Genomic DNA, 13928 nt, shown 5'->3' on the forward strand with positions numbered 1-13928 from the left:
TAAGGCTGCATTTTCTTTTTCAGATAAATCACTGTAAAAGTTTAGATTGTTAACAGGTTTTAACACAAAACGAAGCATTTTTAACTTCACTTTAAAAACAGCATTTCAACTCACATCGAGCTGCTGCTAACGTTAGCTCAGCTTGTTTTTAATTTAGGATATTTTGAGTTGCATTTATTAAAATTCATTATCGTGTGTTTTTTTTAATCGTATTGCTATAGTAGGGATACTCACTAATGATAATGAACACTGAATGTTTTAAGTCAACACCCCTTCCACTTCAACCTCAGGTTTCTGCAGCTATACGGACGAAGATTCAGCAAAGAGGACCACATCCTCTTCATCAAGCTGCTGTATGAGTTGGTCACGCTGCCGAACCTGGAGCCTCACATGATGCAGAGCTACGCAAAGCTGCTCATCCAGCTTCTCAAGTGGGTGTGAAAGAAACGCACAAATACACAAAATGCTTACACAAATATATCTGAGTCCCTCAACCACAAAGGCAGGGTGAGAGGCTTGGAGAATCACTACTTCTTCATATAAATACAGTAAAAGGTTGAAGGGTTTCAGGCCTCTCTGTGCATTACAGAGCAGACCCAGATCATGAGAAGTTGGATTTTCCATCTGGCCTGGGAAAACCTTGGGATCCCCCAAGGAGGAGCTGGAGGACGTGGCTGGGGAGAAACATGTCATGTGCTGCCCGCCCCTTGATTTTGAGATGGGTTATAAAACTCAGTACAAATAAAAGTATAATATTTTAATCTCTTTTTTTTTTTTTTTTTTTCTCAATGCGTGCTCTTGACGTCAGAAAGCTGGACTCCCCAGCATCAGCATGTTGTGTACTTTGGTATCCTTTAATGAGATCAGAGAGCAGTCCGATTGGTAAACAGTGTGTGCCGCCAGTAGTATAATGATTGGAATACCTGTGACATGGATGTTTCACTTACCTTGCTGGTTCTTTAAATGCTGCTATTTATATTTTAACAACCCACAGACTCGAGTGATTCTCTCTGACTCTTTCTGAGTTTGGCCTAAATCTACATCAATGATCATTTAAGTCCTGACCTATGTCATCATTTCTTTGCTTTTGTCTCTGAAATAACATCTTCCAAACTCGAGCGTCTGTGAGACATTCTCCGAGACGCCCTCATTCATCACTTCCATTTGTCTCTAGTTGTTTCCATAATTTCCACATCCATCACAAAACGACACCTTAAGTTAGATGTCATTTATCTGAGTGTTTTCCATGAGATGAAAAGAGAAAGATCTGGGCTAACCGTATATGAAGTACCAGGTTTTCACAGCTTACAGATGAATTTGATACTCAAAGTCACGCATCAGGTCTCAATAGGCCTTTTTTGTTTTTAAAGTCTTGCCTCGCATTTCACAGTCATTTCCCTGATTGACTCTTCTTCTCTTCATTTTTCAAATGTCCCCATTGAGACTCTGTAACCATTGATGAATGAGCGGGGGAGGAGACGAGACAGGAGACAAGAGAAATCTGAGGAAGGGGAAACTGCTATTTCTCACGACTGGGACTCTTACAACTGTTACTGTTTTATTTTTCATAAATTGGGAATTTAGAAAAAAGATTAAGTAACAGTGTAATGAAAGCGGCATCAGCGAAGTACCTCAGAGGGGGTTTAAAGCTTTTAAAGCACTCTGTGGTAATCCAGTAACTGTACAAACTAATAGCTCAACAGGGTGTTCGACAAATCAAAAATCATAGTAAAAGATAACTTCAATGCTGGTTTGCTAACAGATAAACATTTGTATCGACTTCAATATTTAAAGTCCTTCCTCCCTGTGGAGCGACAATGAAGCCAGAGAAATGTGTTTGGGGAGCTTGATCGTTTATAGCAAATGCTAATCATTTAAAACATTAAAAAAATCATTCATCCTGGGTTGGCCTATATGTGGTTATTAAATGTACAACGCAAGCATGATTAATCAGAAAACTATACTTTAACCACAAACTAATGTTGCTGCAAACTAATTCAGTTGATTTCAGTTGTTGCTTCCATTACTACACATCCCTCCATATGTTCCTATGGATTTTCACTGTCCATTGTTTCATGTATTTTGTCTTTTACATCACCTCTGTAGGTGTGGTATTAATTCAGTTAAATGCTAAACGTTTTGCTATATTTTCCATAATCAGCCGATTAGAAAAATGATTGTAGCTTGCTTGACGTGAAAAGTTCATCATGAAGCACATTCATTTACAGTTAATGTGAAAATGGCGACACACAATCCTGCTAGCGACCACTGCTAGCTCTGGCTAATATTGACCTGAGGAACACAGCATTCAGCAGTAGTAGCTAACTTTCAGCTAACGTGCGAACTAACAATAATGCAAGACAGCCAGACACTTCTCAATAGCCTCCCTTTGTGGCATTACATCGTTTTCCAGAATGTAGACATTTTTGTGATTGGAACAACGTCACTATGGCCTTGAGGCCTTGGGTCCTCCCACTCCCTCTCAAAACATGGTTTATGTTGTGTACATTTTATACCAGCCGAGTCTACACCTGCAAATCACCGTCACCTGCAGCTGTCATCCTCTTTATGCTTTATTGACCTAAGAGTTACAGTAATGTTTGCACACAAGTCAAATGGCTGGCAGACATCATGTTGAGCACAGCTCCTCGAGGGACTGACTCATTATCCCACAATTACTGAGTCAATCAGACACTCTGTAGTTTCTCCCTCCAATGCATCATTAGTACTGTCACCTTGTCTTGACTTAGGTTTTTATTTTGAGAGGCTTGCACCTGACACGCACTCAATATTTGACTCCTTTTTTTTTTTTTTTTAAATAGGAAAAAGGAACTGCTGTCAAGGGAAGACATTCAATTGCCATGGCGACCGCTCTATGATCTGTACGAGAGGGTCGTCTACTCCAAGACTGAGCACCTCGGACTCATCTGGTTCCCCACGTATGTTTTCAATTTACGTGTATTTTCTAAATGTCCGTGTACTTCTTGACACTTTAAATGGCTTAATATCCAGTGTTTCATTGTATTAACTTTTTTAATTACTTTTTTAGAAATCATATCCATAATATAAAAGTTGGACATTTTTAAACGTTCTTTTGCTGAGAGTTTGATGTGAAGATTCATGCAACTTTAATGAAGCTAAAAATTAGACAAATGCAAGCAGCTAGCTAACTTAGCTTAGCCATAGACGGAGAACAGACTTGGTATCCTTTAGTGTAATGAGATAAGCGAGAGGAGCCCTTTTGGTAAAAGTGACTGAGCCAAAAGTGGTTTACTGATGGCAAGACACATGACTTGTTCAAGGAGATTTTTCACTTACCTCTGTGCCCTTTGGAGTTCTGCCATGCACGTAAACAACCTGCAGCTATGAGAAAGGGATTCAAGAAGTGATGGACCGACAGATACGTCTATATTCCTTCCATAATGCTTTTTAATGAATTATTTTTAAATACAAAATGGATTTGTCTGGCACACTGAAGTTTTGGCAGATCAGTTTTAGCCTGGATGGATGGCTAATTCACGATTGCTTTCGGTTCGATCAAGTAAAAATGTATTTGCGGTTTAGTCTGCAGACAACTTTCGCTTTTTTACATTGTACCCCAAAAGGATCTTAACTCTTATGGCTGGGAAAAATATTAAAGATAAATCAGTATATATTTTTTTAAAGAGGTATAGGGTAAGCCAATATTGTTTATGTAAAGTTGGTTGGTTTAAAACATGTTATACATTTCTTCCATAGAGCTTGCTCCGCCTCTCTCCCGCTCTGAGCAAAACTCAAAAACCACCTGCACGATAAAATAATTAGCTGTGTGTATTCTTTCATGCAGGAAAGGTACATTTTTATTCAATTTAAGGAGTTTTGTTTTTTTTTTTAAATTTTGTTTTCGGCCTTTTTGCCTTTATTGATAGAGGAGGACAGTGGATAGAGTCGGAAAGGGGGAGAGACATGCGGGAAATGGGCCACAGGCCGGACGTGAACCCGGGCCGCCCGCGCGCGAGGACTGAGCCTCAATACATGGGGTCGCGCGCCCTGCCGCTGCGCCACCGGCGACCCCTGAGTTTTTTTTTTTAGTTATTATTATTGTTTTTTTCACAAATGGTTCGTTTATTGAGTCATTTTTGTGTTTATAAAAGGCCCTGTGTGATATTTGGCATTTGGCCCATGTGGACTTGACTTAGAACCTACTTTGTTCATTTACATTTCTGTACAGAAAAAAAATATCGAGATGTATTGTGTCTCACCAATCAGCTAAAGGAATATCGATCCATATTTTTGGTCCATAACGTCCAGCCCAGCTAACAGACAAAACTTAAACATGGAGTCAGAAGAAATGTTCCCTGCAGCCCTTCCTCCTGGGCTCATCTTACCCAGTAGCACACACTCACTGCAGGACTTTAACGTGCATGTTTACTGCTTTTACCTTCACTGGAAGCTACCCAAAAATGTTACATTTGTTTGAAAGGAAAAGCAGAAAAGTTCTCACGCTAGCACAAGCTAACTGCTGGTGTTTTTCTCCAGCCGTCCAACAGAAGGCAGACCACCCACGCTTGTTTCAGAATGAGCTTTATCCGCTTGGCGTTTCGCCTCGCTATGACTGTATTTTATTTTTCCTCCTGCTTCAACCAGGTCTTTCATATTTATCAGTTTGAATCGCTTCCAGTCGCTGAGTTGTATCCACTCCAAACTCACCTGTTTGCTGTCATTGGCTGGAGGAAAGATATCAGCTTCCCACCTAGAAACGTCCCGAGTCAACCAAAAAACATCACGGTCTATCAAAATCCAGGCAGAGGACTTGGTCTCTGCAGACACAGTCACCACCACTCATAAATGATGATTGAGCAGCATTACTTCAGCAGAAGGCCAGATATTATCTTTCAGGAGAAATAATGAACTGATTTGTAAATGTATTGAGTTCTTTATTGATGGTAAACAAACTTTGATTGTCTTGATTACATTTTTAAACCATGACGGTTTTATTAGCAATACTTCTCCCAGAGCACAGGAAAACTGTTTAATGTGTGTAACGTTATCCCAACGTCTGTGTGCCAAGAAGGCCAAACCTTTAAGAAAGACGTCTCAATCAGTCCAACCAGTCTTCTTTCTTTTTCCTTATAAGGATTTTTATAATCGCTCTGTTTTATGTCTTTCAGACTGTTGGCGTTACGTTTGTATTTGAAAATGTTACCTTGGGCACTGCAAACATTTCAGTCGCCACCTTTTTTTTATTGACTCAAAGAGTTATCCCAAATATTAAGCAAAGAAAAAAGCTCAAAGCATCATCCATTTTCTCGCTCTCACACACCTCGTGTCTGTGCTTGTTTGCAGCTCAGTGGACCACATTCTGAAGGCTTTGGTCAAAAGCTGCAGGCTGTAAGTCTTATCCCCAGTGATCGGGCCATTTCTGTGCTGGATAATGTATAACTTTGATCTTTAGATGTGTACAGTAGATTTGTATTTGTGTATTTGTATATCCAGCTTGTCTTTATCTCTTTGGGCTTATGCCTGTCCTTCCTGCGTGTTTGTGTGAATTTCCCAGGTATTTCCCAGTGTCATCCACACAGGAGATGCTGGATGAGTGGCGCCCCCTGTTGTGTGTGTTTGACGTGGTCATGCAGAAGGCCATCAGCAACATGGAGCTCTTCCTGCCCACCATCATGACCCCACAGGAGCACAGCCAGGGCTTCCAGTAAGTGACAGAGGCGGCTATGTGCAGAAATTAGATTTAAATGCCAAGTGCAGCTCGACTCAGCCAGAGCAAAGAATTCATTAAGCTTCAGGAAGAGAAGTGTTTATTTATAGAACAATCAGGGCCAGGGCAGAAAAAGGTAAAATGTGTTGCTTTTTTTTTCATCATTGTTTGGTTCTGTGGAGGAGACTTAACTTTTAGCGTGTCGTTAACTCATTAATTCTTTGAACGTCATTTGTTGCTTTAAGAGTGTATGTAATGGATAACCTCATGTTTGTGCTCTGTATTCATTAAAACCTCCTTAAAATCAAATCATCTCTCGCCTTTGAGCAATGTAATTTAGGGTTTATGTGCATAAAAGTACACATGAAAGTTAGACATTAGTTTTTTGTTCTTAACAGTAACGATTATAATTTAAGTTTCTGAAAAGTGACCTGATGTTGAACATTGTTATAAGAAAATATTTCTGCTTCCATTTACAACAGGACATGGTCTGCATTATTTAATATAAAAAGTCGGATTGAAGTTGGTTGTAAAACTTTGTAGTCTTTTTTTTTTTCTTTTTTCTTTTTGGCTATCTTGCTGCCAGAATGAGCTTGAGGAGAGAGGTGTCATCACATTCGTTAGTCTCAATGAATAATGTGCTTCTTACGTGACCACCGCTCCCGCTCTCCTTATTTTGTTAATATTTCGCTTCCTTGGAAAACCTTTGCTCCTTTCCTTTCTCACCCTTCTCGGCTTGCTTCCAGCTTTAGAGCCTCTTCACAGCTTTCACGGCATTCTTCAGTGTGCTCTCTCTCTCTCTCGCTCTCTCAGGAGCGATTTGTCTGGATTAAGTCCTGGAATTATCTGCAAAGTTTCCACAAGACATCATCTTTTTCCCTTTCAGTTTTTCCACGAGATCCACATGAGAGTGGGGCTGGGGGGGGGAATATCATATTTTTGTAGGGACTGTAGATCGATGAAGGGACATTAGCTTCAGATGTGTGTTTGCGTCACGGGTCTCAGATCACTGTCTGCTTTGTGTTTGTGTGTTTTCAGGCTGTGGTTCGATGAACTGATGAATCTTTGGATGTCAGTGCAGAATCAGCCAAGCTGGGAAGGGGTGAGGTCCAAACAAACAAACAAACACACACACGCACACAGTTGCACAATCCTTTCTTTTTTTAAGTATACAAATTTACAGTGCTAACTTCACTTTATAAACGACCACAGCCCCCATCAACCCCCCATATCAAACCCAGTAACAACAAAGAGGAGAAAGGAAATGCAACAAGCGCACACTTTGTTTATTTCCCTCCTGTTTTTTATTGCCTTAAATGTCTTAATTCTATTAAACACAAGTTGAAAGTGCTGACCACTCCCCTTTTTTTTAAATCGACACATAAGTCGGCAAAAAGAACAACAAATGGTTGAGCAATACAGAACTAAGCTTTGCAGTTTTCTTAGACTCAACAGACACTTCACTTCCTGTTGATTGAAACGTTTCAAATCTTACACATTTTGGCAGTTTCCACTCGGCATGCAGATTACATTTTCCATGTGTGCCTTTGCTCTGTTTTCTTTCAACTTTCAAGACCGATTTGACCTGGCTCTGCTCTCTCTTCTTCTCTTCTCTTGGACTTCAACATTTTTCATATATTATCTGTAAATCTTGTTTTAACAGCCTTTGCTTCTGGGAATGTTCTCTGTGTTCAAGTGTTGGTCTGGTGTTTTTCTCGCAGCACCTAGTGAACCTGTTAGCTCGTCTGGCCAACGATAACATCGGATACGTGGACTGGACACCTTATATTCCCACAGTGAGTCATTAGCAGAATTATGGGGATGCATTAATATGTCTGTTAATGTGTTTATTGGAAGACTGCTGGCCTGTGTGTGTGTGTGTGTGTGTGTGTGTGTGTGTGTGTGTGTGAGGTAAAACTGTACAATATGTGTGTGTCTAGATCTTCACGAGGATCCTGCGCAGTTTCAATCTTCCAGTTGGGGTCAGTCAGATGGTCACACCAAGGTATCTGACAAACTCCTATGACCCTGGGCACTTGGTGTTGTGGATCACAGCACTTCTGGTACTCATTTTGAATACTTTGTTCTTTCAAATAACATTTCACAAAAATCTGTTTTTACTTTTTGTTTGGCTGAGGTTGTTACCTCTTTTGTTTTCCCTGCAGGGTGGACCAGGAAACCCTGCACAGAAGGAGCTGACCTGCCTCTTCAACAGCATCGCCTCCTTCTACCATCCATCCAATCATGGTCGCTGGCAGGTACACACACACACACACACACACACACACACACACACACACACACACACACACACACACACCCTTAGCCCGCTGCAAACACATTCTAAGCTGCTTCTTGTCACCCTCGTGTGATTTATAACCTGTCATTCAGCACTCTGCAGGCTCTCCTCGTGCTAACAACGCTATAATGAAGTGCACAACTGCTGAAGAAAAGAGCGATATCACAGATCTGTTTACTGCACACTGTGTGAATCTGTGTCTGGATGATAACGGTGATGTTTAATGTGCGTGTGTGCGTGCGTGTGCAGGCCCGACTGATGAGGCTGCTTCAGCGTCTCCCAGCCAGCGTCGTTCGCCGCGTGCATCGGGAGCGCCATGCAGCCCCCAGCTGGATTACACTGGTTCCTGAGAGCCAGAAGCTGACTGATGAGGACTTACAGGAGTTCACCCGCAGCCTGACCGGGGCCGCCCTGCTGGCCATGTTCAGGTACTGCTGTATGGTAGTTGTTGGTCGTGACATGGCAGAATACAGAATACATTTAAAAGAATCCTTAAAAAATACAAGGGATGTCTGTACAGGCTCTCCAAAAAGTTTAAAGCAGGGACTTAAAAAAACAACCACAGTTTACAATCTCACAATTACGACTTCATGAGAAATATTTCATTGAGGAGGAGTAATACAAAGATGGGCAGTAACACTCCTAACAGCTTGATCTCTACAAATACAACAAAATAACTGAGCTCCACTCAGGGAGTGTTTTATTTATAGAGCTTTTTTTCAGCATAATGTACAAAGTGTTAAGACAACAGACAGAGAAACATGAACATAAAACGAGATATTATTCCCTGTGATGAATACTTTATAGCTGGAAAAACTCAAAGCACCGTAACATTGAACAAAGATACATTTACAACACAACAGTTTTAATGAGAGCAGCTCGATGACATTTCAAACAAAGGCAGTGTGTAGGAAGGCCGACAGAAACTATTTCCACTCAGGCAGAATTAGAAACCAAAGGTGTCATTGTGGGAGAAGGTGTTAGCGTTGTTTTACATAGTCAAAGCCAATCAGTGTTCATGCTAATCTGCTTTCAATGACCAATAACAAACTCTCTTTTGGGCCTGATTCTGGTTCACAAATAGTTTCTGTGTGTTATCAGTAGTGATAAAAACATACAGCTAAATATCACGGCCACCCTGTGGCTGAAGAGGAAGTTTAGGCGTTATTTAGGTTGCATTATATAACAGCACTTCAAAATGATACTACTTCCGTGTATTGGTTGGCGGTGCTTTTATAAAAAATTGCTGCCTTTGAGATTGAAGTTACAGCCATGTTGAATCTTACGTAAAGCCTAACTTTATTAATCCCAGAGAAAATTCTAGTGTCAGATTTCTCTGCATAAAAAACATACATTGTAAAATTGACAGCATGAAGATTTGAGTAACACAACAAAGCATTGATCGTAAGTGACATAAAGAAAATAGAAACGTAACCTTCACTTTACTGACAAATTTAGCACCTAAAATTCATCCTATCACGGCTAAACGTGGTTTGTCTTACAGTTCACCCTCTCATTGATTACTGGATGGTTGCCATGACATTTGAGTCAGTGCTAAGCAGTTATGTAACAAGTCCAAACCCTCCTGAGTCTTACTAGCTCGATCAGTCTCTGACCTCGAGATGGAGGCCTCGGAAACACCAATCCTAATCTGCACAAAGACGGGTCACCTGGCTTGATCTGACTGTATGTGTGTGTGTGTGTGTGTCTGTGTGCTTTTGTTGATGACGCACTGATGTATGTCATTGTGCGTTCACTTCCATCTGATTTGATTTTCAGTAAAACCGGGAGCACAGATGCAGCCTACGCTCTGCAGAACCTCGCTCTCCTCACACCAGAACTCGTCATACCACCCGTACTTGAGAAGTGAGTCTTTTTGAGATTGTAAAAAAAAACAAAACAACAGTTACATATCTTTTCTAACTTTTCATCTGGGAGACATTCTTGTTTTATGTTTCTGGTTACTTCAGGGATAGGTATTTATTATTTATTTATTATATTTGAACAATATAGTATCATTAATTGTATTATAATCTAGCTTGTTGCGTTGCATGTTGTGTCCATTAAATGTCTCTACAATAGTAAATTTCACTGGATTACCTCAACTCAACTTTATTTAATTGGCATCTGTTTTGCAAACAGGAAGTACTAAGAAGTTCAAATTGCACAAACTAAAGCAACACTTAAAAAACAAAAACAATGTTCAATATTCTTAAGCATGAACTAAAAATGACAAAATCAACACGTAAAGTAAGTTAGTTAGCTAATTATTTACCTCCTCGTATGTTCTGAAAACCAGGATGTACGCGGCGATGGAGACCCTGACGGAGCCGCACACCCTAACAGCCACACTCAGCTGCATGATCGGCATGGCTCGGAGCCTGGTTTCCCCTAACAACCATTATCCAGAGGGCCGTGCACACGTGCTCCCATTGCTCATGGGCTCTCTGCCAGGGATTGACCCAAATGACTTCAGCAAGTGCATGGTGAGTAATGGATGTGTTGATTAGTAATGAAGAAGAATTGTTAGACAAGTAGACAATTCAGCTCATGCTGATTAAATTCCCTCTCAGCGTACTCTGGTCTATCCTATTTATAATTCCTGAAAGTGGAATGAATATCTCAGTTTCAAGAAGTCGTAATTACCCAGTCCCAGCCCTCACTTTCTGCTTGGATTGTGAAATGGATTGGTTTTATTCCTCCGTGTGCTCATTGTCTCCTGACTAAATTCATCCATCAACTCAGAATAAATGAATACATTTGGAGAAATCATTCCTTCGACATGTGGTCGATCATTCAACTTTAGGCCCTCATCATGTCGGATGATGTGAATCTGTTTCTCGCCGTGTCCCTCTTTTTCAGATAACTTTCCAATTCATCGCCACTTTCACCACCCTGGTGCCTTTAGTGGACTGTTCGTCTGCTCCTTCCCAGTACAGCGATCTCACAGAGGTACACACACAAAAACATGCGTCAGCGTTTCAGTCATGAAGGAGAACGCTGTCGTCTCTTTGAGATTGTCAACGCCCGGCTGCTAAGAATTTCTTGTTAAATAAATAGTCTGAGATCTTCTTAGAGATACATACCACTTTTGTGTGTTAAATACACAGCCTGTAGGCAAAAAACTGGAAACAGAGGAAAATGGTTAGTCACTCTCTCACTAACACATTCTCTTACACATACTGTAACCAAAATAGCACACATTGCCATTGCTAATTATCTGATTTTGTACTTTATACAAACCAGACATATTCTGTCTTTAAGAGGTCTCAGTAGGTTTTAAAGCAAAGCGAACCATCCCTATGGCAACAAACCTGAGGAAGCTACAGGCGAAGCGTGTTGTTCACTCGTGATAAAAACATATAGTAAAGTGGTTTTCAGTGTCACAGACTTTTGATTTAGTTCGTGGTGTGTTCCTTCAACAGTGTGCACCTGAGAATGTGTTCACGCTGTGCATGTGGTTACCCAATTATTGGCCAATTATATAATGCATTTATTGTCATAGAGCACACTCATGTTACAGAAATACACTGACCCATCATTTCCGTTTCTCCCTGTTAGATTGAAAAAGACCTGTGCTTTGCTTCCGCTGAGTTTGAAGACTTCGTTCTCCAGTTTCTGGACAGGTAGAGATAAATGAACTACTCAGACTGTCACTGTGTAAAGACTTGTTGTCAGTGTCTGAGTATGAGTGTACCTCTGTCTGTTTGAAATGCATCTGTGTGCATCACTGGCTCTGCTGGCCATGTAAAACCGCCTTCCTGTTTTGTTTTTTTTCACCGTAATGTTGTTTTTTTTATACATTTTCATCGCTGTCAAGTATAAGTGTTTTGTGTGTGTGTGCGTGCGTGTGTGCTTGCAGGTGTTTTGGTCTGATAGACAGCAGCACTCTGGAACAGACGAGGGACGAGATGGAGACAGATACCCAGACTCATCTGGAGAGTCTGGTGGAGCTGGGCCTTTCGTCTACTGTTAGCACCATCCTCACACAATGCTCCATACAGATATACAAGGTAGTGCAATCCACCCACCCACCCACACACGCACGCATGCACGCACGCACGCACGCACGCACGCACACACACACACACACACACACACACACAGAAGCTCTATCTTTGAATTCAAGGTCATGGAATCGAGCGGCCTTAAAGCTACCGTTTTTTAAAAATATTTCTTATTTCCAGTGCTATCTAAACAAAACTAATTCTTTGAGATTGTTGTCATGTTTAATTCATCTTCAATGCTGTAACTTTGAAGGTTCAAACTTTAAAGTGTAGAAGAAGCGTCATCTGATCTTTCCAATCATTGTCTTTGTGTCAGATGGCATTGCAGAAGGTCTATAACTTCGCCACCTGCAACATCTTTGAGACGTGTGTGTCGGGCAGGATGGTGGCTGACATGTGCAGAGCTGCAGCAAAGGTACATGTGTGCGTATAGGTTATATCTGCAGGAATCCCCGACCTTGTAAAGTCATGACAACACAAACTAATCACTCAGTTTTGTTTGCCTTGCATTACATTGTCACATTGTCGTCACATCCTCATTTTCTGTCTCTTGTCTTCTTCACCTCTGATGTGTGCGTTGTGTTTTTGGTGGTGTCACTTTCCGCCTGCTCATGCTTTCACTCGTGTGTCTAAATGTGTGTGTCTGTTTGCAGTGTCATCCTGCTGAGTCTCTCCGTCTGTTCGTTCCTCACTGCTGCAGCGTCATTTTCCACATAACAGACAGTCAGTACCATGTTGTGTGTTTCTGTGTGTCTCTGTGTGTGTAGAACAGTGGAGTTTAAGTGTACATAGTAGTTTTAACTGAGCATAGTAGATTCTGTGCTTTTCATGAAGGTTGCCCAAAAATCTGTCGTAGTGACTCTCAAGTCAAGCAGCGAGGCAAAGTGAGGTTAACTTTCTGGCCGCCAATGCAGTGACTGAATATAACTAAATAAGTGCTAGATTTCAAGAAAATGTATGTTTAATTAAATGACTTTACAACATAAAGTGTAGGAACTACAAGGGAAGCTCTTAGCAGACTTGCATCTATACTTCTAATTGACTCTGTGTTTTTCAATAGAACAGAATCACAAAATCACAAATGTAGATTAAAGCATTTGTGTGGGCAATGGCAGCATGGCATGTCCTTGTCTGCCTGGCCTATCACAGTGAACACCCCATTGATCTGTCTTGTTTTTCTAGAATGCCAGAAAATGATCCCTCCATGACAAAAAATCAAGGTTGTTATCTGGAGATAATAAGATAAATCATTCCATGAAAACTCGCTTTTATATCCTACTTTTGATGGAAATAACAACTGAAACTGACTCATCACTGGAAAACCAACATTTTTATCTTAAGATAATAAGATAAGTAAATCAAGGATATCAAGAAAACAACTTGTAGTTTTTTGTAGTCACAGAAAAACGAAGTGTATGGATACATGTCCCCTTTGGGCTTCCGTAGGCTACAGTCTGCACAGTACTTAGCTACATACTATATTTGTTTTTCAAGCAAAAAACTAACTTGTGCATGATTACATGGTTACTACTACAATGCTATTGAACATGGGTGATAGTCGTGAAGATTTAATTTGCCTGTTACAGGCTGCTAGCTCTGCTTAAAAAATGACTGAAATGACCCCAGATTTCAGCTGTAAGAGCTCATTCTGTCAGGGGAGCAATGCAGTACATTACTCAGCTCCTTCACACAGAGTGTGTGTGTGTGTGTGTGTGTGTGTGTGTGTGTGTGTGTGTGTGTGTGTGTGTGTGTGTGTGTGTGTGTGTGTGTGTGTGTGTGTGTGTGTGTGTGTGTGTGTGTGTGTGTGTGTGTGTGTGTGTGTGTGTGTGTGTGTGTGTGTGTGTGTGTGTGCAGATGAGGAGCTGCGGAGTTTGGACGAGCTGGATAAGGAGCTCCTGTGGAACCTCCAGCTGCTCTCTGAGGTGAGAGGAGG

At 41.0% G+C, this 13928-nt stretch overlaps 1 protein-coding gene across 2 annotated transcripts in view; it reads left to right on the forward strand.

Moving 5' to 3' along the window:
• The window catches only part of LOC306842096 (proteasome activator complex subunit 4B-like), a 33913-nt gene that overhangs the window by 1513 nt on the left and 18472 nt on the right, over positions 1–13928 (forward strand). Inside the window, exons 2-18 of one of the 2 annotated variants that reach the window (XM_079372154.1) lie at positions 291–431; positions 2823–2939; positions 5326–5370; positions 5537–5686; positions 6728–6791; positions 7411–7485; positions 7630–7752; positions 7855–7947; positions 8238–8416; positions 9768–9854; positions 10288–10474; positions 10851–10940; positions 11550–11614; positions 11851–12001; positions 12312–12410; positions 12649–12718; positions 13850–13917. In XM_079372154.1, the coding sequence (XP_079228280.1) occupies positions 291–431; positions 2823–2939; positions 5326–5370; positions 5537–5686; positions 6728–6791; positions 7411–7485; positions 7630–7752; positions 7855–7947; positions 8238–8416; positions 9768–9854; positions 10288–10474; positions 10851–10940; positions 11550–11614; positions 11851–12001; positions 12312–12410; positions 12649–12718; positions 13850–13917 (1804 nt within the window). Of the gene's footprint in view, positions 1–290; positions 432–2822; positions 2940–5325; positions 5371–5536; positions 5687–6727; positions 6792–7410; positions 7486–7629; positions 7948–8237; positions 8417–9767; positions 9855–10287; positions 10475–10850; positions 10941–11549; positions 11615–11850; positions 12002–12311; positions 12411–12648; positions 12719–13849; positions 13918–13928 lie in introns of both variants that reach the window. The other variant, XM_079372153.1, reaches the window with a different exon arrangement.

The sequence above is a fragment of the Symphodus melops genome (genome assembly GCF_947650265.1).
Source record: "Symphodus melops genome assembly, chromosome: 21".
NCBI classification, from domain to species: domain Eukaryota; kingdom Metazoa; phylum Chordata; class Actinopteri; order Labriformes; family Labridae; genus Symphodus; species Symphodus melops.